The sequence below is a fragment of the Sander vitreus genome, chromosome 23, assembly GCF_031162955.1.
Source record: "Sander vitreus isolate 19-12246 chromosome 23, sanVit1, whole genome shotgun sequence".
NCBI lineage: Eukaryota > Metazoa > Chordata > Actinopteri > Perciformes > Percidae > Sander > Sander vitreus.
Genome location: NC_135877.1, coordinates 20987691 through 21015223, shown reverse-complemented (window position 1 = coordinate 21015223; position 27533 = coordinate 20987691). Strand labels below are relative to the sequence as shown.

The following is a 27533-nucleotide window of genomic DNA, read 5'->3' as shown; positions in this document are numbered from 1 at the left end:
CTGTTCAGTCTAAACAACATGGCGGCTTCCACGGATGAGATGAGCGTAGCTATCGCGCAAGTTCTAATCCGAATTAGAAAGTATTCCTTCATTGAAAGAAGAGCAAAAAACGGCACTGGAGGCTTTTCTCGGAGGAAAAGATGTTTTTGCTCTTCTTCAGAAGTGTACTGTGAAAACTTGGTGGGGATTGTCTGTTGATGAGGTTCATGTCACATACAAATGGTAAGTTTAAAAACATTAACGTTAGCTACGTTACCTAACTTAATTGTATGTTAAACGATGGCATTAGAAGAACCGCAAGGTCCTTGAAGCCAAACTAAAGCTAGCTACACTAACTTAGCTAGTTTCGTTGATCTGATTGGTTGATTTGGCCCGTCCATCACCAACATAGGTGGTGATAGACAGATGGTTTATCCAATCAGCTAACCAGTATTTTCTCCCCTTTCCAAAAGTTCTCCAACGGAAAGTTCCAGATGGATATGCCGAGCAAATGCGAAGCAATCCATCTGGTGGAGTCAGGTTAATCCTGCTCTGCCTTTGAGAAAATGAAAGCTCAGATGGGCCAATCTGGAATCTCCTCCTTATGAGGTCATAAGAGGAAAGGTTACTTCCCCTTTCTCTGCTTTACCCGCCCAGAGAATTTGGCCCACCCATGAGAGAGACACATCATGGCTTTCAAACGAGCAAAGTGGCAGTTGGTCAAGAGACTTCAGATACAGTATTAGGGGACCACTAAGGTCTATATAAAAGAGACTTCAGATACAGTATTAGGGGACCACTAAGGTCTATATAAAAGAGACTTCAGATACAGTATTAGGGGACCACTAAGGCCTATATAAAAGAGACTTCAGATACAGTATTAGGGGACCACTAAGGTCTATATAAAAGAGACTTCAGATACAGTATTAGGGGACCACTAAGGCCTATATAAAAGAGACTTCAGATACAGTATTAGGGGACCACTAAGGTCTATATAAAAGAGACTTCAGATACAGTATTAGGGGACCACTAAGGCCTATATAAAAGAGACTTCAGATACAGTATTAGGGGGACCACTAAGGCCTATATAAAAGAGACTTCAGATACAGTATTAGGGGACCACTAAGGCCTATATAAAAGAGACTTCAGATACAGTATTAGGGGGACCACTAAGGTCTATATAAAAGAGACTTCAGATACAGTATTAGGGGACCACTAAGGCCTATATAAAAGAGACTTCAGATACAGTATTAGGGGACCACTAAGGCCTATATAAAAGAGACTTCAGATACAGTATTAGGGGACCACTAAGGTCTATATAAAAGCATCCAAAGAGCACCATGTCATGGGACCTTTAAGTATATATTATTTATAATACACAGCGTGGTTTCCGTTTTTCGCCTATGATCTCAGCTGTCCTTGATATTTGCCATGTGCCAAGTCAAACTGTAACAGGTTTAATAATGTGACTGTCAGATAGTAGATTTGTATTATAACGTAATGAGCCCTAACTCTGAGCTTGCTTGGCAAACTGATCCCAGATGAGGGGCTTTGACTTCAGAGGGGAGGTTGTGGGGGAACAGCTGGCGGCTGAGCTTGTGCCACGTTGATGTCATGTTGTTTTTTTCAAGCAGCCGAGTTTAATTCATGTCAGTTATGATTCAGAGTCGGAGGTGCCAGGAATTTGTGACAGCAACAATATCTCCCACAATGTGAGAAGAGAACTACAAAAGTAAAACTACAGAACCTTTTCATCTACATCGGACAAATCTTATAATAGAGAACTGAACTTGTTGATCCTTGTTAAGATGGAGTTTGCAATTTAGTGCAGTCAGGCAAAATGTGGATTGAGGTCTGGTTACACAAACTGTCCCTCAGGTAGGGCTGAACGATAAGAAGGCAATCTACAGCACGTCAAGGTGGAGCCTCAATGATGTTGAACAACACGGGCGCACACTCAATGAACTGGAGTTACTGCAGGTAACTACGGTTTCTGTTGTTGGGTGTAAAAATACACACACACACACACACACACACACACACACACACACACACACACACACACACACACTCCATGCCCCAGCTGGTTACTGGCCTGAATCATCAGTAAAGCAAAAAGGTGAACATTTCCTTCACACTATAATTTTACTGTGTGTGTGTGTGTGTGTGTGTGTGTGTGTGTGTGCATGTGTATGTGTGTGTGTGTACTTGACCTAAATTGTCAGTAAACCAAAACTAAAATCTTTCATCACAATACAGTGAGCTCAGCTGGCAGCATACAATTATATACTGAACACCATGTGTGTGCATGTGTGAGTGTGTGTTTAATATGTGTGTGTGTGTGTGTGTGTGTGTGTGTGTGTGTGTGTGTGTGTGTGTGTGTGTGTGTATTCAAAGCAAGTGCAGAGTGAGTGATGCAGGGACAATTACATCATTCACTGACCTGGGAAATAAATTTAGAGATGCTCCACTTAAGAGCATGCACGTGCAGACATGCGCACACACACACACACACACACACACACACACACACACACACACACACACACAGGCATTAAATTCCTTCTCAAACGACATCTGCCAACCAAGTGTGTGTGATTTTAGGAATATGAGTGTTTAACCAGATAACATGACGTCTGAGCTGCTACCAGGTTATTTATCATCTAAAACAGTAAGCACTTCTGAGTCTACAGCTAGTTCTGCTTCTATTACTATTTTATCACTTGCACTTCTATAGTTGCCGCTGCTATTTCTAATAAAAAAATAGTCTCTGGGAACCTCCAGATGGCTCTGATTCCCTTAACTAACACACTGAGTGTGTGTGTGTGTCGTGTGATTGTATGTGTGTGTGTGTTTGTGTGTGTCTGTGTGTGTATACGTGTGTGTGTCGTATGATTGTGTGTGTGTGTGTTCGTGTGTGTGCGTCTGTGTGTGTGTCTGTGTGTGTCTTTTAACAGTCTGTAGAGGATGTTTTATATCCTAAAGCTCTGTCTTTCCCCTGAAATATCTCTCCCTCCCACTCAATTCTTCCTCTGCATCAAACTCCCATCCTGACAGTAAACATGTCCCTCCACCATCTGCTCTGTCTGTCTGTCTGACTCTTCAGTCTAAATGTCACTCTGAATTTTGAAAATCACTTCTCCGGAGTAATAAAACATTTAAAGTACTGGACAGAGGGACATGAGCTCTGTCAGGTGCTTAATGCCTGACTGAAGAGTACCGCTCTGCTGGTACTGTGACCACAGTGCACAATGTTTCCACAAAGCCCCAGCAGACATGAGGCGCGAAGGGCCTACTGTATACTTTCAATCCACACCGACTCAGACCTCTATCCTCAGAAGCAGCTGTCCTCTCAGCTCTTGAGAAGCTGAAAGCCAAAGTTATTTTACAAGACAGGCTACCATCAAAAATGTACAGAGGTGATTTAAAGTAGGCTCCCTAGTCCACAGAACTGTAGAGAAACTTGATCGATTGTTATAACATATTTAAGTAAAAGATTTGAGTGATTTGATTGGCTGTCTGTGGAGATTGTGATTCCCCACACATGCAAGAGAAAAAATGAGTCGTGGAGCTTAAAAACAGTCGAATGGATTCACGTTAGATTCACATGACCACCCGTCTCCTAAAAATGATGTTCCCATACAGCGAAAACTGCATTCCTTATTACGTTTCAAGGGAAATGTATTTTGTCCCCGATTGTGTTTTTCTTTGACATATGACAAATAAGTTTGTAATCAAAGTCAGTGAAAAGTCTGCATAGGGAGGAGTTCGGAGTGGATGGATGGGTCATAAAACATGGGACTTTCATCCAGGAGACTGCTTGGCTTCACTGTTTGGTCCCGTGTAAAATCAAAAATCAACGTTGACTAAAGTACAGTACTTAATAAAGCTGAAGATCTTTGTCCAAACCCGATGGGTTCGGTCTTAATTTCTATCAATATACACGGACTCGGGCCGGGCTCGGGCTCGGGCTCGCGCTCGGGCTCGGGCTCCGGGTTGCGCGGTAAATGAGCGGTCAGATGATGCGTTTCGATTAGCGCGAAAATGGATGCTGAGGAGCTGAAACGGAGGCTGGCCTCTGGAGGACTTATTTTATTTCTTTGTTCCAACTTCCAATGGCCTGTAGCCTACGTTAGTCATGAATAAATGATGTTAAAAATGTATAAATGACTCATTCTTCAGAAAAGAGCTGTGTGCGTGCGCACATTTGAATAATGTCAGGCTGTAAACGGATTTGGGCTTTTAAAAAGCTGTCAATCAAAATGTACCTGTCGGGCTCGAGCCAAATTCTGTCGGGCCGAACTTTTAAGGCCCGATTACAGCTCTAGTACTTAACCTACGTCACATACTTAACTTACGTAACTTTAATTATGTAACAAACACACTTATTTTAACCCATACAACAATCTTTTTAGTCTAGTTTTGTTTCAATTCTCAACATTAACCACGTTTAAAATGTGCAGCTGTCGCTGGAACGTTTCCCTCGAAACATAATTGACAATGCAGTTTTGTTGTATGGGAAAGTTTCTTTAAGAGACAGGGTTGACATCAGACATTTGCAGAAATGAAAGTGTATCTTTTCACTGAGAATACACAAGTGGTGTGGATTTGTGTCATTTAGTAGCACCGTAATAAGGCCACATCCAACCGGGGAATCTCCAGACCACCAGGTTAACTGTGTGTCAACTGGTTCCTAGTTACCAAGACCTGACCTGGGACCTGAGTTCCTTAATTTAGTCTAAAGGTCGAGTTATACAAGAAAAGAATTGTTCAACCAGATCAGCAATCAAAAGTGTCAATAGTTGTTCCGAACTCATCTCGTGTCTAGACCACTGCAACTCCCTCTTGCCTGTATATCAGAATGCAGCAGCCCGGCTGGTTTTCCACCACACTGCTCCTCCGCACCCTGAACTTGCTACCGGTTGCCTACCATGCTGCCAATGGCTTAGGTCCACCCTACATCCAGGACCTTGTGTTGTCCTCCTGGCTAAAAAAAAATGTTACAGAATTTTTTTTGGCATTTTTTCCAGGCTTTTTGTATTTGGCACATTTTTTTTTTTTTTTTAATGTTTTTCTTGTTCTTTTGCCATTTTGTCACTTTTTTTGTTTTTGGTGCTTTTTTGATATTTATGTTGCTTTTTCCCCACTTTTATCGACATTTTTGTCACTTTGATGTTTGACGCTTTTTCCCCACTACCACCAGTATATAAACACCACTAACATCAAATTACAATGACTAGTTTTACACTTATTCTTGGAATTCATGGTCAATAAACTTAATTTATATGAAATCATACCACATTTTTGAGTTTAAAAAGCAGAAATATGCTATAACATTAAATAATAAAAAACACCAACAATTCAATAAAAGTAGAGAACTGATCTGTAATTTTACTTGTGAAAAATGATGTATGGAACCACCCATGTTATTTTTGGGCAATTTGGTTAAACCGTTATCTAAATATTAATCAGAGGTGCCGTTTTCAATCGTGGACGATTGATTAGGTTCCTGAGGGTTATAAGAAACCCACATTTCTGATATAGAAACTTTAAAAACAGGTCAAATTTGACCTGAGGACAACATGAGGGTTAAACCTCACACCCCAGCCTGTCCACTATGCTCTGCTGCTGCCAAACAGCTTGCTACTCTCTCACTACTCCCGGCTACCGCTCAACCAAATCCTGACTGTTTGCCGTCCGGGCTCCATAATGGTGGAACAAGCTTTCCACTTACATCAGTACAGCAGAAACTCCACACATCTTCAGACTGAAAATGTACCTGTTCAGAATGCAACTTGGCCCATGAAAACATGAAAAAACAAAACACCTTTCTCTACCTCGTTTCTGAAATGTAGCACGTGAAGCACATTTTTGCTTGACTGCATGACTCTCACTAATTTTTAGGAATTGTTTAGGGATCTTTATGGTTAAATGCATTTTCTTTTTGTAAGCGTCAGCTAAATGAATGTAATGTGTGTGTCGTCATCATCATAACCAGTGTTTTTTTTAAGTGAACTGGGGCTGCACATGAGAAAATTAGAAGACTCTGAGTAGCCAGTTTATCAACACACAGCAAACCTGGGCCCATGTAGTATACCCAGAGAATGGAGTAATTGGGGGGGGGGGGGGGTTAATGCAGTTAATTGTTGCCCCTGGAGCCCCTACCAGGTAATCCATCAATAGCTGCAGTTACATTAAGATACATTTCAAAAAGGGCTCTTTATTTGATCCATTTGGATGCTTCATTAACAATAAAACCCCAGTGGGACATTAATTCCTATTCCAGAGGGATGTGGGCACTAAAATATTAGCTGTGCTCTGAAATAATTACACTCATTGTTCTGGGCAGAAGTCACATTACAGCAGGTGGTTCCTGACGCCCTTTTCCTGCAGGAGACGCAGGTGTGACGCAGGTCTGCTGTTTGACTCGTATCAAAGGCTGCTCTCTTTTGGTGTCACTGTTCTCGGGGGCTGTAACTGCAGTTTCACACACATTGCTGCAGAAGCACAGAAAGAATGTACTGAGGATTACACAAGTGCTTAATACAGTAACATTTAGTTTCATGTCTTTTAATTCAGGTAATCATGAAGCCAGGTCAGATGAGCCCCCTCCTGACTTTAATTATTGTAACATTCTGACAAAAAGCAGTCTTTAGTTAACACTCGGACACACGGGAAGGAAATGCACATGCATGTGCTCTCTAGATGGGATTAACATCACTGAATAGAGCATGAAATATATAAAAAAAAGATGATCACCCCTGGAGAGATTAGCCCTTTATGAATGTTAATTTATCTGGCACGGAAAATGGAGCGTTTCCAAATTGCTTCTCAAATTTCAAAAGGCCACACTTGTGTTGTAGTGAGGACGGAAAAATTGAGCTTTTCCAAAAATAAAACGCTGCCATATGGTTGTGATACGAAAAGCTCCCTCGCTCTGTCAACAACAACTTAACTTTGAAAGCAAGAGGAGTGAAAAACAGTTGGCGTAAAAGGCATAACGGTTGTGAAATATTTTGTTGTGGCTGTGCTGAACTTTTACTAAATGACACGTAAACACGAAGCTGACATTAGCGAGGACGTGGCCTGCTCCTCTTCTAAGAATCCATTCATAAAATCTGCCAGATGGAGTCTGAAACTGTGTGTTAGTTTAGTGTTTTAGCTTTAATGTAAGCACCCCCTCTTATCGTCAGCTCCCTGCTGTCCCATGCAGAACACCAGCATCTGTTTCTATTTAATTTGCTGTTTGAAATGTAATTTAGCAGATTTCATTAAGGTCCCAGAGGCAGCGAATGAGCCAGCATGAAAGAGAAAAACTTATAAGGGAGACAGAGAGGACAAGAATGAAAAGTGGAATCAAACAAATGGATCGATGCGGAAAGGGGGGGGGGTGTCTCTAATTGAAAGCATGTTGCACGGGAACACTGGGTATCACACACGTTTACTCCACTTCACATTTTGAGATACAAATTTGGAATAATACATTACATGTGGCAGAAGTTTTTGCCCAAAGCAACTTACATTATTCAACCCACATCCACACACATAGAGGGCAATTAGGGGTTCAGGTGGTGGAGATACAGCCGCCCAAAATATTCTGCACTTTCATTTGTTCTTAGTCGGTATTCTCAATTTAAACGCAGCATTGCATTCAAGGCTGATAAGGTCATAAAGTAAACATGGTTTTAACCCCTTTGCACACAGTAAGAGTCCATGTTTTTTTTTTTACAGCTGTGAAATCCAATCCCAGAAATGTTTTTGTTGTCTTCTGCATTATTTTATATAAATTCCCACCTGTAGTGGCCCAAAGGTTAAATAAAGCCAGTCAGTTGCTCAGACTGTGTACCCTGGAAATCCAGAGTTCTCGAGAGCACAGTTTGAATTTGCTCAGCGAGTCACTCTGGCATTCAGTAATGATGCTCATTAACTATGCCCTTGGAGCCGAGCTGCACCAATCACATCGGTGTATCTGATATAGGCGGGCCAGAGGCGAGCTAAACAGATGACGACAGCGCTGCAACATCGAAGTCCGGAATCAGTCAGTAAACATTGGTCGTAGTGTTATCCAATGGCGTGCAGTGATATTTTCAAATGCATGCTTGGTGCTGCCCCTCGAGTTGGGCAACAAACTCATAGCCAGAGCCTTAATCTTTCGGATTTGGGTCTGGATTTCCAGGCTACAGACTGTATACTGTGTAGCCTACATGTGTGTGTGTTCGTACCTGTTCTTGTTGCTGGAGATCCAGTCAGAGATGTAGGCGACCGCCTGACGGTGGCACTGTTTGTTCCCGAAGCTACAAGCTAACATGATGAGCTCCCTCTGTAACTCCCTGAAGAGAGACAAACAGGAAACATTGCATTTAGAACATTCTTGTGTCTATCATCAGATACTTAAAAGGAACATCTTTTTAAATCTCCTGTGTGGAGGGTGGACATCAGTTTCCTCTCTAGTACAGAGATAGGGCCAGGACTTATTTAGCTTATCACGGACTGGTAGCAGATAGAAACTACTCCGTCATTTTTTATGTTTCCTTTCCAACGTTAGCAGAAGTGGTGCCTGATGTTTTATTCTTGAAATGCATCACGTTGAGACCAGTGATGTGACTGACTGAGAGTCTGTTTTATTTGTATTCATATTTTTCGATGATTGCACTATATGTCTGTACCTTGTTGTGAACTTGTTTTTGTATCTTGTTGTGTCATTCATTCCTTCATTCTTTTGTTTTGCACCAGGACAAGGGGAAACTATTTCTTCCTCAATAGACGGATGAGTGAGGTCTCTCTTATATCTCTTTAATATTACGGTTACAGCAGCTTAGCGCAAAATAAACAAATGTGTGAGGTTGACAAAGTGCAAGTAGTGCAAAATGAAATGCAAATTATACTGTTAAGTTGTAGTGCAGTTATGGATCAGATCATTTAAAGGTGTGTGTGTGTGTGTGTGTATATATATATATATATATATATATATATATTCATCTTCATCAAGCCCTTTTGTTCTTTGCGCTGCTGCATATACATGAACCTAAAGAGCAGGTGTGCTTGGAGACGCCCACACAGTTTGTGCACCCAAAGACCTACTGCTCTGCACTTGTTCGTTGCGCGATTAAAATAGGGTCCTCTATTTTATTAGACTGATAATATTAACAGAAGTGTGTAATAGTGTGTGTGGGTGTGTTGCATACTCAGTCTGGTAGGACGCCTGCAGCACGTTGCCCTCGCTGCCGGGGCCGTTTGTTGGCCAACCCATCTGATGGTACCGCGATGCAACCTGCTTCAGCACATAGTCCTGGTAACACACACACACACACACACACACACACACACACACACACCATTAAGAGTTAATTAACAGACACCCAGCTGTCAGCGCTGAAGAGACAGTTTATTGTGCTAACATAAAGCTGTTGACTGACTGACTGACTGATTGATTGACAGAAGAACTGATAGAGATAGTAATTGATTGACGGGGTGTTTACACTGAACAGGCTGTATTCGTCTGTGCGGTCCAGCAGTTTGTCCAGCTGGTAGAGCGCTCGGCTGGCAGAGTGCCACGGCAGGAAGGACTGCTCCTCCGGCAGGTAGCCAATCAGCTGCAAGGGAACGCCCTGTGGGAGGTACCCAGCCCTGAGAGAGAGAGAGAGAGAGAGCGAGACAGCTAGAGACTGTATACTGCCTTCATAGAACAAGAGAATCAACATCTACTGGTTAAGCTGGAAACAATTAACCCTAACAGTGATACCCTTAACATCATCTCTGGAAAACAACAAAAACCATTGCAATTAAAAACGGTTTAATGTTATCAGTCACTTCACAGACAATTGAATCTATCTTTATTCATGGTATTTTTTCTTTTGACTGGTGAAAGGGTAGATGGAGACAAGAAACATGTGTGCGCTTGCGAAACAGCCACCCACAAATAGTCTCTAAACAAAGCATTAGGCTGTCTTTTGTGATTTCACATGAACAACGGTTGAAGTTACTCAGGCTACCGAAGAAGACCATAATTCCTCCGTTCAATTAGACCTAAGCTACGCACCCCAAGCTTGATTCCATCCTTAACAAACAGCCATGTATATCGGCTCTTCCAGTCTCTCCACTGCTGGCTGTTCTGGCTGATCGTGCAATAGTTCAATTTTGCAGCTTCTATTTACGTTCATAAAAGTGCTTGTTTTTATCACTGACAGGTTCAGATTATTATTTTAAGTGTCTGACAACATTATGGAAAGTACTTCTAAGGAGGTCACATTATGTTAAAACATTTTAAATATAAAAACATCAGCGAAATTGCATTCGCTAAAGCCACCAGACTCCATGTAAATAAACAGTCATTTTAGCAATCGCAAAATACACTTCATTCAAAGTTGACAGAAACATAATAAAACTATGAAAAGCCGTTTTGGGTCGCCCTTCCACTTTTCCAACAATCACAACTCTAGTTTTGGTTGAAATAAACACATAGTTTACCGATTTACATGTGAAAATATGTTTGGTCTATACACTTGGGCTGTGTATTGGCAAGAATCTGGCAATACGATACGCATCACGATACATGGGTCACAATTCAATATATTGCAATATATTTTGATACTGTGCATAAGGCGATATATTGGGATTTTTTAAAGAATAATTTTAGAAAAACTAATATTTAAAAAAACACATGATGTGCATAAAAGTCAAAGAAGTTGGGCGCCCGGATAGCTCAGTTGGTAGAGCAGGCATATACAGGTTTACTCCTCGATGCAGCGGGCCTGGGTTTGACTCCAACCTGCAGCCCTTTGCTGCATGTCTCTCCCCTCTCTCTCCCATTTCATGTCTTCAGCTGTCCTGTCAATACAAACCTAAAATGCCCAAAAAATAATCTTAAAAAAGTTTACTTTTTTAAACAATTCAGTACACAGAAAATCAAACTGCCAGTTTGGGATTGTGGTTCCCAGGTTCTTAGTGAGCTAATGTTTATATGCTAAAGTAGACAAAGTTCAGCCATAGCTACATTGTTAGCTTCTAGCAAAAAGTCAGGCACTGCTAGGCCCTGTTAAGCACTGTTAGGCACTGCTAGGCAAGGGCAAGTGGTGCGTCTCAGCATAGCCATCTAGTGGTAGGGGGTTTAAACACAACATAAATGTGAACCACTGTCTTACCTGAATATTTTTGAACGTAAACTAAAAAAAAATCGATATTGCGTTTTTGAAAATAGATACAGTATTGCAAAATAAAATATCGTGATACTCAAGTGTATCGATTTTTTCTTACACCCCTACTATACACACTAAAAGCATTGTTTTTCTTAAATGGAGTCTAGTGTGTTTAGTGCTAGCAACCTCAGAGCTATTTCTGGTTAAACAGAAAGGTTTTTAAGAGGTTTTAAAAAGACAGATCTCTTTAGGGATCCTTTCCATAATGTTGTCGGGCACTTAGAATCATAATCTAAGCCTTTCAGTGGCAAAAACATCACTTTTAGTCAACCAAATTAACGATGCACATTTGCCCTATAGGGTTACATTGCAGCGCAGTCTGTGGATGCCGGTTACAGCGCTCAGGCTCAATACTGGACCAGTTTCAAAGACTGTTGTTCCTATCAGTCACTTACACACAAAAAGGTTGTTAAAAAAAAAAAAAAAGTTTGAGAAAAACGAAATTATCCTTTGATGTCAACTCTCCAGAAAGATGGCAAGTTTATTAAACTCCCTACCTGTATTGGCACATCACAGCTTCTATACTATATCAGTGTGTGCTACACAATGAGTGTATTTATTATGTATTATTTTCTTTTCCTTTATGTATCAACTTTAGCCCAAACGGCATGCCAAAAAGACACAACACTTTCATACTGAAATCTTGTATGACTCTTTCTGGACTCTAAACTTTCTGAATTTTTTTGTTAGTGCAGTTCAGGACACACATAGGTGTATACTGGGGGATTAAGTCAATTTGAAGCCTGATCCTGATGTCCATCTGGTCTTTAACCCTTAATCTCTAACCCTTAAAGTCTGCGTGTGAGAGCGTGTGTTATAAACTACAGTATGAAAACAATAAGAAAAACTAGGCTGTCTAAATGCCACCGGAGCTATTTAGCTGCCCAGGTTACATCCACCTCATCATGAATATTAACCAGTGTCCTTTGTGCATTCATCAACATTCATGATGTTTTGTCATGAATATTAATGAGGCAGGCAGTTGAAGACAGAAAGTGAACTCAGAGAGGTGATGTTAGTTTTATTGGTTTTATTCTGATTATCGGCGTTCAGACTGAAGAGAGAACTGACCGATGGAAATTCTGATTTCCCAGCAACTGAGGCCGAGCAGTGACCTTTACTGAAGAGCTGTCAATCAAAGTGAGTGGACACAGAGAACTCCATGTTCTTTCACCGGAATAGTTTAGTTTGCCGACAGAGAGGTTGAGAGAGACACAGAACTCCACAGAGTTAATCTGATTGAGATAAGACTCTCTAAATCTTTGAGGAGCCAGCGGAACTCTAAACTCCAAACTGCCATATTTCCATAATCTACCTCTTATCCAACCTCCGCACATTCATCTCCATTCCCATCATGCACCTGGCCTCTGAGACCATTACCATAATTCATCCAGTGTGCAAAAAAAACAACTTTGCCTGTTTGCGAGTGACGGGACTAAGCGTGAAAGCAGAGGGGAAGATATAGCGATCTGCATCCAGCACCATTGATCTGTTTACTTTTTCAACTTGCAGACAGTACACAGTCACGCCACACTTCATATGTGTTCGCATGTGATCCGTCTTCTTATCTGTCTTCTTATTTTCTGCTGAGGTCTTTTTTTTTTCTGCCTTTTTAATCCTTTATGTCTCTATTCTCACAAATGTTCTTTTTATTTTCAGAGGTAATAATATTCAGAAGTCTAATGATCTAGGGTTCCCCTTCTGTTTTCTATCTCTGTATTGTCCACTATGTAAGAAGCTGAACTGAATCTCTCTGAAAAGCTGTGCAAAACCTGAAAAATACTGAAACACTGAGAAATAAAAACCCTAAAATCTGTCATGTTCGTACAATCGTTTAAAGAAAAAAGTTAGACATTTGGGATAATACCTTTATTTGCTTTCTTTTAGGAGATATATGAAGCTATAGCCAATAGCCGCTTAACTTAGCATAAAGACTGGAAACAGCAGGGAAGCTGTCCAAAAATCCAAAGGACATCTACAAGTACTTCTAAAGCTCACTGATTTACCGTTGTTTCTTGTTTGTTTAACCTGTATAGAAAGGAAAAAAAGAATGAAAATTCCCCTGGCAACCTCATGACAACAAGACTCTGGGAATGAGACTGTCCTCCAGTAGCAGTGCCCTCTAGTGGCCGGAGTAATTATGACGGGAGTAAAGCAGGGGGTAAGCCAGCTTCCACAAAGCGCACCTCCTATGGCGCCATTTTGATGGTACCTAGCACTCACCCGCCGTTAGCATTCCATTGACTGCCATTCATTTTGGTGCCACTTTAACAATGAATAACTTTACATCTGACGTGTTTAAAGACTTTATTTGTCCATTGTTTGACAATGTATAAAAAGCTCCATTACCTTGTATCTCACGTTATGGCTCCGTAGCAGACGTTTCTGTAAAAATAGGCTAACGACAGTGTCATAACCACGCAACTTAAAGGGATACTTCACCGATTTAGCATTTAGCTTTGTATCAGTAGAAACCCGGTAGTATTTTTTGAATGACCGTGCTTCTCTCCCTCATGTCCCCCCTGTGAGGGGAGATCTCTGTATTGTGAGTCTGGAAAAAAAGCCTCTTATGATGCAAAAATCGTCATTTTGCGTCATAAGAGGCTTTTTTTGCCCAGAGGCTATGGACTACAGTCCAACTTCCGCATATTTCAAACCCGCCCATAGGGGGTTGGACTCCGGCATTCTCCGAAATTCCACGAAAACAAAACGAGTGTCAGCCATCTTGAATCCTCGCGTAGCTTTAGTGGCTTCTCAGCATCAAAACTTTAGATAGATTTATTCATCCCGAAGGAAATTTTAGAACAACAATTATGTGCATTCAAACTACCGCACACGTGTACCAACGGGATACATTGGTACAGATCGGAGACTATGCAGGACACTTTATTACAGACGGAATACTCGACACAGCTTCACCCGCCTGCTATGGAGACCAGCGGTGCTGATCGAAGCCTCTGGCCGGTAAAGGGACATCATCAGCGGCGGACGTTGAGCGAGTTTGCAGGGTGGAAAACTAACGTTAGCCGGCCATCTGTTCCATCAATCCTGCCTGCAAGTGTCCGCTCATTAGACAACAAACTGGACTACATCAAACTTCAACGAAACTCCCAACGCCCCAACAGAGACTGCTGTGTTTTTGTTGTTGTGGAAACAATTGCTATTGGCTATGCAGCTACCGCTCTGTCGCCGGGTAAGACTAGTGGAGGTGGGCTGTGTTAACACGGACTGCCTGGTGCAGAAATGGGGCTGCTTGTATCCAACTAACTGCTAACTGCTGGTGGAGTTTGTGACTGTTAAATGCCGACCATTCTACATTACACGCAAATTTGTACCAAGCGCTGATGCTAGTAGGTAGCTATGTGTTAGCCGAACCTCACGGAGCATATCATGTGTGCTAAATGTAGCCTGTTTCGTATGTTGTTGTTTTTATATATTGTAATTGTGTAACCAATTGAGCCACGGTGAAACGTTGTTTCGTGTATATGGTTGAAATGACAATAAAACAGACTAAAGCTGAGTTGACTGTCTCACTGTCTGTCTGTAACGGTAGGCGTGGCTTGGGGGTAGACGCTAAAGCAGCGAAGCAAGTGCATTCTGGGATTTGGTGTCTTTCATCCACATGAGCCAAAAACACATTTTCTGGCTTTTCTCGGCCTAGAAGACACCAATTTCTAAAAAACAAAAAAAACAAAAAAAAATCACATTTCTACTACATAAGTGACCCAATTTAAAGATATATTCATCTTTCCAATGGTGAAATATCCCTTTAATGTCGCATAGTAGAGGAATTACCGTATAGTACAGGAGAAGCTCGCAGGCAGTTTCGACTTACATTAGCTGTTTAAGTTTAATTACTAATGTTAACTAGCATTTTAGTTAGCAATAATTAGCCTGTGCCTATGTTATCTCCTTACATATACCTACGCTCTCTGTCTCTGAAAGATTGAGATTTCTCCAGCTCAGCTACCAGAAGACTTACAACTTTCAGACAGGTTGCTTACGTCACATCTACGTCTTCAAGCTCAGTTGGAGGCTGCTCAGTAACGCTCAGCCATCACCGGGAAAGTGCTTCTAATATACTTCACTGGTCTCCGTTGAAAACAACGGCGTCACTTTGTACATTTCTTTAACTGTCTATGTATTTTGCGTAAGTAGGAATTAACAGAGGACTTAGGGAGATCGAGGTTTGTGTCCTGTTTTCGTTTAGTTTTGAGTCACGTTCTGCACCACATGCGTAACCGGAAGTGAAGTAACGTAATAAATGTCCATGAGTTTAGCCCAAACCACAACCTTTTTCTAAACTTTATTAGTTTTGGTGCCTAAACGTAACCAAACGGCAACTGTTTCACGCTAACGTGTTGAAAACATGACCGTTACGTTCTGTGTTTGAGATAAGAGGACGGAAAACACTCCTGTAGGACGTATTTCCTGGAACCGCTAGGGGCGCTAATTTATGAAATGCTTCTATGGTTCGTTTAAGAGGGTAGATTATGAACGACCTATATCATCGTATGGTTTAGAGGACTGGTTGCTAGGAATTTATTAACGATGATCTTCTCATCTAACTCTTTTGGCAACAAATAATCAAGCATATTTACAAAAATGTCTATTGCTTTAAAGTAACACTGAAAATCAGAGACCACAAAAACATTTAATATAAACCCCTGAACGGCCAGAGGACACCCCAAATCTTAATGTCATTGTTATATACTGAGCGCATTCTTGTCAAGGTCTTAACAGGTCCACTAACAATTTATTTATACAATTTGGGATTGGGTATGTTTTCCCAGGAGACCTCTCCATTCTTGCTCCTCAGAGGATGAAGCCTTTTGGTTTTATTGACCTTTCCTCTGGCACCAACCTCTGGACAAACTTCACACCGCAGTCCCAGCACTAGTCTCTAGGGGAAACTAGTCGCGTTATTCAGCTGGTTCTTTTCACAGAGAGGCAGGAAAGTGGGGTGGTTATAGATTTTCAACTTGCCCTCAGCCATTTACAGTCTGTGTATATGTGTGTGTCTGTGTGTCTCTCTCCCAGTGTTGTCGCCTTAACGAGCTCATTTACTCGTTAACATCGTTAAGGGCCAGTTAATTGTTTGTCCATTAACCATTAGCAAGGCTCAGTGGAGAGCTAACAAGGGACTGCTGCAGTCTCACACAAACGCGCACACACACACACACACACACACACACAAAGAGAGGCAACATCCATCACTGTTTAAGCGCACACTCACAGACACAGTCATTTATTACTGCTAAACTAGCCACACACACACACACACACACACACACACACACACACACACACACACACACACACACACACACACACACACAAGTATCAGCAATACTGAAATTTACTCAAGAGATGAAAGATCCCTCAAACTGTAATCACTTCAATGATCGGCAATCTAAAAAATTGAAATAACATCTGCGTATGTCTTCTCTTTAAAAAGAACTGAGCTAGCAGCTTCTCCTCTGCATGTAGTCTTTGCTATAAGCATCCATCATACACCTCAGAAACTGATCTCAATCTTTTTATTAGCTGATTTGTTCGTGCAAAACAACTTTATCACAGCTTGGTTTGTATTGTCATAGTTTTTGTCATTTCCACCTGTAATTTTAATATTGTACTTGCCAAATTAATTGCTGAGATGGGACAAAAAAAGAAGTCAGACGGGTTAAGAAACAATCAGACAGGTTGGAAACAAACCGCCACGTCTGTAAACGTCTTCATTAAATAGTTACACTTCTTTACAATCACATCCCCAAAGGAACCATAGAAAATCACAATGTCTATATCTTTAATTCCCCCATACCATCTCCTCACCCATGCATCTCTCAAAACAAAGCTAGTCGACCACAACCTGAAATTTAGAGGAAGCAACATGCATGCATTATCACTATTCATTCACTTTAGCCTGGATTGATAGTATTATATGAATACAATGGTGTCATGTCAGTCAACCAGTGTATTTAACTATCTAATGTCCCTCTCCAAAATCACTTCAGAAGAGCAGTCACAGCGCTTACTTGCTTTGGTTATTGTAAAGCATTAAAGTTCAACAAAGAATGGTTCACATAAGAAAAGTTCCTTTTTCATTTTTATTTTCTATGTAGATGCACTCCCTTACAAAATCACCTCAGTAGTCGAGAATGATTTAATATTTCCAAATAGAGCTATTGATGTAATCTTGTAAAAATCTGTCTTTTTTCAAATTGCAATATATATCGCATGAAAAAACCTATTGCAGTGTCAGTTTTTTTCCAATATCGTGCAGGCCTAGTCTGGGCCCATCGACTAAAGGTATCAAATGAATCTAGTGGAGTACAAAGTTCAAGATTTCCCTTTGAGATGTAGTGGAGAAGTATAAAGTGGCAAAGAACCTCAAAATTGTACTACAGTACTAAGTAATAAAAACTGTTAAAAGTGAGAGTTTGTAATTTGGCTGGACTCACTCTTTAAAACAAATCTCTCTGAACTACTATGAGCACTACAAAAAGCTCATTGTAAATCAAAACCAATACGTTGTGTCTTCCAATGTGCCATAATAATGTTCAGTGTTACCATGGCGACAGATGCAGGCTGAAGTAAGAGTGTCTTCTGCTGTCAGTATGAATATTAATAAATATGTAGTTCTGTTTCTTTTTTCTGTACAGATGAAAACCTCCTGCTGAGCTCCTTACTCACGAACACACACACACACACACACACACACACACACACACACACACACACACAAACAGAGGATGGCATCGCAGTCATCTCTAGTTGTTGCTCATTCAACATGACGGAGGACAGATGGCTGAGAGAGATGTGGAAAAGGAAAGAGAGACGGGGGTAGATTGAGTTATAGGGTTGGTGTCAGAGTAGATTTTGGTTACAGTGCTCAAAAAGCTTCAGGCTGAAAACATCATGATGAGAAACGACACTCTCTACCTCTCTGTGGCTGCAGCCTCACCGAACACTCATTCATCACAAAGTTTCCCTCTGGCCCCGGTTGAATTTCTTTTGGTAGGACTACTCTAAATGCAGCAACATGGATTGGTCATCTCACAGAGCCAGATGTGATCCTGTCACTCTGGGATGACATTTATGTCAGAGACACTCTGGGAACAGTGCATTGCTTAAAAGCAAACTCTGGCATTTGTCAACTTGGTCTTATTCGCGTGTATTGTCCATTATAACTCTTGCTTTCGATCTGGCTTGTTCACATGCTTAAGAAGTACTGTAAGAGTGAACCAAACAACATGATTTGTTTCTGCAACTTTCCAAACTGCAGAAATAAATTCACAAGCACACATAGCCCTTTTTCAAGCAAATTGCTCCAGGAACTACAGAACCAGAGAAGCTAGATTAAGAAACTAAACTAAAATAAATAAAATCTATGTCCCTTTTTACAACTCATGTACTGCTTCACTGACAAAACCTCTAAGAACCTTTAAAATTAGGCAAATTGGAGAGATGAATTAGAAAACAATGATGGCGTTTGAAGTGCAGTTTTCACAATTATCTGTGTTTTTACTCTTGCGTGACGCTGTTTGAATGAATGTAATGAATGTAATGAATGTAATGAATGAAATGAATGAAAGTATGCTGATCCCTCAGCTTAATACAGAACCATCTGAGAAGCTGTTTGGGAAAGGGCAGGCACATTCATAAACTACCTGGCAGGTAATTCGATAAACCATCTGTCTATCACGTCTGCCATTGTTGGTTTGAACCAATAGCTGCGGCCGTCACACACACCTAAACCACGCCTGTAGCTGCCAGTAGCTCCTCGCCGGACGCTGATTAGTTCGGTAAGCTGGTTGTTCAGACACAAACGCATTACTTGAAGCCTGACAAGATGGATTTTTCGTGTGATATGTGATTCCGCGATTCTTGCGTGATATCGCGAGAATCCAGCTGCCGTGCAAGGTAACCCTCAGCTTGGAACCAGTTGCAAAATCACCTGAATCTTCGGTAGCGCGTCTCATTGGACGCATTCAAGGGGATTCTAAATGACTTTGAAGCAGGCACATCTGGCTGTAGATGTTTTGAATGTTTCATTTTATAATTCTTTAATTTGTTCTTTATTTTCATTTTAAATTGTTGTATTATATATATATATATATATATATATATATATATATATATATATATATATATATATATATATATATATATATATATTTGATTTATGTCTGCAACCGCTATATGTGCTGCAGTCAGTCTTGGCCAGGGACACTCTTGAACAATAGATTTTTTAATCTCAATGGCTCTTTTATTCCTGGTTAAAAAAAAATATATATATATATATATATATATATATATATATATTATTATTATTAATATATATATATATATATATATATATATATATATATATATATATATATATATATATATACACACACCATGAGGAAAGTAATGCTAAGGAGAAACTCCAGGAAAATCCACTGCTGCAAGGCAACAGTGTTAATCCTCGAGTGGCACTTATCTTGTGGTTGTGGATAGGGGAGAAATCACCCGCTGGCAAAGCTCTATCCACATGCCTTGTGTGTGAATGTAAATGTGTTTATGGAAATCCATAGGTCTTAGCTGAACTCACATACAGGATATAAACCTCACCTATGTACAGCTGACTCTGTCAAACTACATGCACAGCAGCACATCCTTGATTCTGCTGGCTAAACAGATGATGATAACTCTATTCAACACATTCAACCCATCAAAACAGACATATCTGAGGGAGTCAGACCCACCATCAGTCCGGTCCAACAAAGAGGCACTCCTTATTGCGAAGCAATTAAAAGCAAATAGAAACAACAATGGATCAGCCACGCTGCACTCTCCCTCTGTGTGTGCAGATGTTTTAAAGGCTCAGTGACAGATGAGCCTCTCAGAAAGAGAGAGAAGATGGGAAACAAATCATTCATCCACCACTTATTTTGTCATAATGAACTGTCCATTGCCCTGTGTGTCAGACTTTGAAGACGGGATTATACATCAGACTGAAACAATAGTGTTTCTGGTTAAAAAAAGACTCACCTGGCCAGGTTAAAGGCATCATCGATAAGTCCTGCCCTGTTTCCAACCGAGATGATCTGAGAAAGAGTGAGACAGACAGAGAGGGCGTATAAAAGTTAGCGTTAAACAGAAAGAGTTCCACCGACAGACAGACAGAAATACATACTTCAGGGTTGTTGTGTAACTGTTGTATCAGCAGCTTCCAGTTCTGGAGGTCATAGTTCACACGGAAGTAGCCTGTCTGGTTGATGTTGCCTAGCAACCAGGTGTTGTCGTCCATCCGACTGATCCTGTGGGTTTCTAAGAGAAAATAGAAACAATTAGTCAGACAGTTAATCAACAGTTTCTGCCTGATACAAAGAGCACTGGCTCAGCCAAACGCCAGTGTATTAGTTGATGTCATCCGATATGCAGACGATACCACGCTGTCCTATTGGCAATATTTTAAAGGTTGCAAGAAATGGTGTTATTACTTTCATCATGTGATGTGTATTGTTTTGAACCTTGAAGTTTAGGTTGAGAAGACAAACAGTGAAGGATCAGTCTGAAGTACACCGTTAACCAATACTGTATGTGGAGAAACACACCTCGATTGGATTGGACTCATACGGGAGTTACAGTAATTACAAGTCTCTGCTGTCAACATCCAAGTCAGAGTTATGACTTTGTATAACTCGCTCACTTTTTTTTCGAAAGCTCATATTATTGTCCAATAACTTAAATTATTTTCCCGTTGATAACATGGAATCTGTACAATAAGCGTAAAGCTGCACACTATGATGCCATTACCTTATATTAGGAAGATAAAAAACACTTACCTAATTGGGATTGAACTAACTTGAACATGTGTTACATTAACAAAACAGAATGCAGCAGAGAATGTAAAAACAACTAAATATAAACTGCAAGATCCACATCATCTTACACCTTGCATGCTAAAAGCAAAGTTGTGTTGATTATAGTGGCATCACAGCCTCCCACAGAAAAAACAAGAACATCCTCTGAGGTTGTAAAATTAGGCTGCAAGGTTTAACAGAACAGCTTGTAGGATCTTTCAGACTTTGTATAACAGCCAAGTGATAAAAACAAGCTGACCTAAGTCTGGCCCACTTCCTCAACTTTCTTCCCTCTGGTTGAAATTAAACTTGAAGTCTTAAACTTCTAGACCTCCCTTCACCATGCGCCTTGAAAGTAGGTGAAGTTGTGCCACAACCCATACTCTGTGCTTTAACACCTGTTGAGAATCAAAGCAACCTTTATTCCTCAAAATCAGAAACATAGTTAGCTTTATTCTCCAAAAATGTCAGCAGAACCAGCTTTATTTCACAATTGAGAAGCAGAATGAGTTTTAATCTCCATAAACAAATATTTGGCTTTATTCTCCAATATCTGAGGCAGAATAAGCTTTATTTACAAAAAAACCAAACCATAGAGAGTTTTACCCTCCATGAACAGAAGCAGAACCATCTTAATTTCTCAAAATCAGAAGCACCATACGTTTTAATCTCCATAAACAGAACTATAATTGGTTTTATCCTCAAAAATCCAAAGCAAAAAAGCTTTATTTTCCAAAACATAAATTACATTGTATTAGTATGAGCTTATATTCCCCATAAACAAAACCAGAATGAGGTTTATTCCCACTGCTGACAGATATCTGAACACTGAAACATGGAAAACATGGAGCAGAGCTATTTTCAGAGGAATATACCTGCGAGATAGAATTTCTGAGTCCATTAACTACAAATTACATATCAAGATAATGAGGAAATTAATTTGTGATCATGAGATAGGTTAACATAACAACAGAATACCAAGATAATGGCTTGTGTTTCTCAAAGTAACAAGATAATTGAGTCATGATTGCAAAATAAACGTTTATGGAGATGATGTTGGATCTCAGATCAGCACACTGCAGTGTTTTCTAGTGTAAGTACTTGAAGCATCCCGGCAGTACTGTACCTGTCTTGTTGTTGATCCAGATGAGGCTCTCTGAACAAACGCTGGATGCATTTCCCACAGCGACCGTCAATGGAACCTGCCACTGTAAACTACAGAGAGGGAGAGTTATGTCAGTAATGGTCGGCGGAATTGGATTCGGTTTTATGGCCTCAGTTATCAAATTGAGAGACATTATAGAGAGAGAGAGAGAGAGAGAGAGAGTGACGGTCAGTGGCGATCAGTCAACATCAGTCAGCTGGAAATGGAGCGAGCAGCACTGACTGTTACAGAGAGAGAGAAAGAGGCAGGAAGTGAGAGTGTAATAGCTGCAGCAGTCAGCGAACATCAGTCAAGGGGAAGTAGCTGAGAGTTATTGTCTTCTTCAGAGAGCGAGAGGTTAAATGTGGTCAGTTTGCTGATTTTTCACATTTTCAGATCAGATGAGAGAAACATAAAGGCTCCTTTACGGCTTGAGTGAATTGCCCCTGAACATATCAGACTCATAAAACCTTTTAAAAACCTAATGATTATCTCAAAAATTGCATCTCGGTTGAGCTTAAACATTGCGTGGCGATCCCCGCTCTGTAGAGTCAAGATTTTTCCAAACTCCAAACAAACGTTACAGCAAAGAAAGTTTGTTGTAGTGCCATTGTAATTCAATTCAATTTTATTGTCATTCAGCATGTTAGACACACGGAGAACGAAATTCGCTCTCAGGACCAGCAATATGGCAGTAATTCATTAACCTATGATTAAAAAAGATAAGGTAAAATAAGAAATAAAATCAGTATTTCAGGGCATCAGCAGTCCATAGGGTAAAGTGCATACAGTTCAATAAAATGCATACAGTTCTTTAGGGAAAAGGGATGGCAGCAGCACACAGTAGAGTTTAGTTGACAGTCCTTGAGTTCACAAGCCTCACCGCCACTGGGTAGAAGCTTTAGCCTTGTGGTCCTAGCATTAAGGCTGCGCAGCCTCTTGCCGGAGGGGAGGGGGTTAAACAGGTTGTGTGCTGGGTGAGAGGGATCTCTCATGATGTTAGATGCACAGCTCCTGCATCTGCTGGTGTAGATGTTGTCCAGGGAAGGGAGACTGCAGTTTGTAATCTTTTGAGCAGATTTAACTACTCTCTGCAGGGCCGCCTTATCCGCTGCAGAGCAGTTCCTATACCAGACAGTGATGAAGAATGTACCACACACCTGTAAAAGGAGGTGAGGACAGCAGGACTGAGGCCAGCCTGCTTCAGCTTCCTCAAGAAGTACATGCGCTGGTGAGCCTTCTTGAGAAAGTTAGCCGTGTTGGTACTCCACGTCAGGTCGCAAGAGATGTGGATCCTCAGGTATTTGAGTGATGATACCATCTCCACCTCAGCTCTTCCGATGATGATCCGGTGATGGGGTATGCCTCCCCCTCCTTAAATCCACAACAATCTCTTTGGTCTTACCACAATGATACAAAGATTATTTCCTCTGCACCGGTCCACCAGATCGTCCACCTCCTGCCTATACGCAGACTCGTCGCCATTGGAGATTAGTCCAACGACGGCCGTGTCATCAGCAAACTTCACTATATGACTGCCCTGATACCTGGCAGAGCAGTCATGTGTGAGGAGCGTGTAGAGGAGGGTGCTCAATACACACCCCTGAGGCGAGCCGATATTGAGCACAATGGTGGATGATGAGATGCCATGGACCTTAACAGACTGGGGCCTGTTTGACAGGAAGTCAAGGACCCATTTGCAGAGAGATGGTTTAAGTCCAAGGAGTAGCAGTTTATTGACCAATGTCTGCGGAATGATGGTGTTAAACGCAGAACTGGCCAGGAAGAGCAGTCTGGCGTAAGTGTCCCTTACGTTGTGTGTTCAAAGCAGTCCTGTAACATAGGTATGGCCTCGTTTGGCCACACAGTGATGGTTTTCTGTGTAGGTTTACTGTCCCTAGGAACAGGATGATGGGCAGGGGCCAGCAGAATGGAAATATGGTCAGAGAAGTCCAGGTGAGGGTGGGCGACTGCCTTATATGCTTGTTGGTGTATACATGATCCAGGGTGTTGTCCCCTCTGGTTGGCAACAAAACATGTTGGAAAAATCGTGTCAAGATGTTTGTCAATTTAGCCTAGCTGAAATCCCCCGCTACCACAAAGAAAGCAGCCGGGTGTTCGTTCTGTAGCTCACAGATGTGGTCATATAGCTCCCTAAGTGCTATGTTAACATTAGCACTCGGGGAATGTAAACAGCAACTATGAGCACAACTGTAAAGTCTCTGGACAGATAAAACGGTCGGCACTTTAGTGCAGTTTGTGCACCACTCCTTGTTGATATAAACACAGGAGACCTCCTCCTCGTGATTTACCAGACAGGTGGTTGCTGTCGGCTCGAAAGACAACCGATCCCTCTATCTGATAGGATGAATCCGGCATGTGGTTCTTTAGCAACGTTTCCGTTAGGAGAAGTGCACAACAATTCTGCATCTCTCTGTAGCTGTTTAGACGGAGTCGCAGTAAGGCCATTTTGTTGTCCAATGAGCGGACATTCGCCAAAAAAGAGCGTGGGAAGTACGGGTCTCCTGTCAGCTCGCATCCTCGTAAGCAAGCCGCCGCGTTTACCCCTCTTCTGTCTCCGTGTACATCGCTTCCTCTTCCCCTTGAGCTGGTATGTTTTCTTGGTCTTTTTCAGGATCTGCATTCTGCCCAGCAATGTTTTTAGCCCTGGTTGAATCGCTGTGCTACAAGTAGCAAATTGAAGCAGTTCACTGGGGCTGTATCTCACTAAACTTTTCCTAAAGTTAGTTTCAATGCCTGTTACTGGTAGCTGAGAAGCTGCTGCACTGCTGTGCTCCGCCATCAGTTTAGACAATCATCCAAGTTGATGATTTGTCCAAATGTTTGCAAATGTTTGATTTAATATATTTCATTTTGAGTTGTAAGTCAGTAAAACACTTTTACTGATGCACATGTTGCCCCCTTACTTCTCAGCCTTTCTGTTTCCCTTTCAAGTTTTAATCTTCATAAATACAGTGTTTAATTGATTCATTTTTTTAACTACTAGATTAAAAACATCATCTGTTTACAACAGCAAACCTAAAGTAGAGATATAACTTTACACACTATAAATCAATGCTTTAAGAACGGAGTCAATTGGCATGGATATTTTGCATAATGTCCATTATTGCATTTAAATTATTAAAATATTGCATACATATGGAAGAGTGGTCCTTAAAGAACACTGTCCCCAATTACTGACCAAAAGTTAATTTGGACTGGTTTATTTGGAGCTATTTGAAATGCTAAACTCATTTTGCACAGATCTTTCTACTGCAGGAGAGTCAAACCCAACTTCACACAGGGCCACACTGGAAAATGAGATTCACATTAAGGGCCAGACATGTTTGACATGCTTTTTTTTTTTAAAATGACTGTATTATTCTCATACAGTCTTGCCACTTACAGTACTAAAAATCAGCAAAATAGTTCCTTAGCCATCATAGAGTTTAGTAAATTAAGCAAAACAATGATTTCATTCTTTACAACAAACCGTTTCACAGCCTGAAAATGTAAACTCTCTGGTTGTTGTTTGGGAATTTTTGAGTCTCAAAGTCGGCAAATCTGCCAAATTCTTTGAGTGTCGCGTAATTGTATTTGAAAAACAGCCAAACCAAAAAGGCGGGACCTTTTTGTGTTCTACTGTTATTCAGCAACCGACGATGAGAGCCTGTCAGATATAAATCACTGCTGCAACATAAAAAAGTAGATTTACTCAAGTACTGTAGATCAGTACATTTATGAGATACTTTATGCTACTTTACACTTCTACTTCACTTCACTTTAGATGTAAATCTTGTACATTTTACTCCACTTACTCCATTCGACAGCTATTTACAGATGAATCATTTATTGAGAAAACCTACTGTTTTGATTAACTTATAAAATATGATGCAGTTATAGATACGATTGCTCAAACTTGCATCAGTCATATTAGTCACATAACATTATATCTGGGAATGGAAAGTGAAATGAAGAAAGAATGTGTAACTGTGTGAAAGTGATCTGCAAAAGAGAGCAATCCTCTCAGTTTAATTCCCCTCTGAATAAATAAAGGTGATAAACATGTAAATAACGACTCTAACAGCTCATTAGGAACAAAATACTTCCTGATGCTTTCTGTGACCAGTTGACACACACACACACACACACACACACACACACACACACACACACACACACACACACACACAAAGAATCTTTGAAGTGAGACCTTTTCTTAACTTCCTTTGAGTTTTTAATTGACTCATCAAATTGATTCATATTTTAATTAAAGTGGATTTTAATTACAGACTGCAAACAATCGTTACACACTACTATCAATTCATCCATTTAAAGAGTGTGTGTGATTCTGTGTGTGTGTGTGTGTGTGTGTGTGTGTAGAAGGGGGCATTGTAATGCAATCAGCAACAGAAAGACCCATTTACCAATCCCATAACAGCTGTGTGTCGCCGCGGGCAATCGTGGATCGATACTGCTGCCTAGCAACCAAATATTTCATCGGATATTTATATCAACGTGATTGACAAGAGTGGAACCCAGTTACACACAGACACACACACACACACACACACACACACACACACACACACACACACACACACACACACACACACACACACACACAAACTTTCTGGCACAAAGTCAGCAGCATGGACAGCAGAATGTGTTCATTAATATTTGATTGAAATGAAGGCTGTTTATTTTAGACTAGACACCATTTTAGACTAGTGTGTGTGTGTGTGTGTGTGTGTGTGTGTGTGTGTGTGTGTGTGTGTGTGTGTGTGTGTGTGTATACTGCAACATGCAGCTGTGGACAGTGTATCTCTCCTGTCCAGATGTGGAGGAAATATTCAGATCCTTTACTGTAGTAAAAAGTACTAATACCACACTACAGTATATAGATACTCTGTTTCAGTAAAAGTCCTGCTAATAACATGTAAAATGTAGATAAAGTATTAAAAATGTATCATTAAATAGTATAAAAATGTCCCCTGTCACTGTTATAGTGTTATATATTCTATCATTAAATTAATATTCCTCATGCATTAATGTAAAAGCAGGATTTTACTGTTGCAGTTGGTTGAGCTGCAGCTCAGTTTGAACTATTAATGAATGAATATTTGCATTCTGAATTAATCTACTGATTATTTTCTCCATTAATCGATTGTTTGGTTTGTAAAAATAGTGAAAATAGTAAGGAAAGGCGTTGCAATTACCCAGAGCCCAAAGTGACATCTTCACAATGTTTGTTTTGTCAGTCCAAACCTCAATGTTATTACTAATACTAATATTAAAAAGGAAAAACCAGGAAAGGTTTTGACATGAATAAATGGAACAAACAGAGTTACGTCACGTTCTGCG

At 40.6% G+C, this 27533-nt stretch overlaps 1 protein-coding gene across 1 annotated transcript in view; it reads right to left on the bottom strand.

The window, feature by feature from the left end:
• LOC144512326 (thyrotropin-releasing hormone-degrading ectoenzyme-like) overlaps window positions 1-27533 on the bottom strand; it is a 186271-nt gene that overhangs the window by 10827 nt on the left and 147911 nt on the right. Inside the window, exons 12-17 of the mRNA XM_078243008.1 lie at window positions 22152-22240; window positions 20356-20489; window positions 20211-20266; window positions 9459-9606; window positions 9165-9268; window positions 8202-8309 (exon numbers count right to left, since the gene is read on the bottom strand). Of these exons, the coding sequence (XP_078099134.1) occupies window positions 8202-8309; window positions 9165-9268; window positions 9459-9606; window positions 20211-20266; window positions 20356-20489; window positions 22152-22240 (639 nt within the window). The remainder of the gene's footprint in view (window positions 1-8201; window positions 8310-9164; window positions 9269-9458; window positions 9607-20210; window positions 20267-20355; window positions 20490-22151; window positions 22241-27533) is intronic.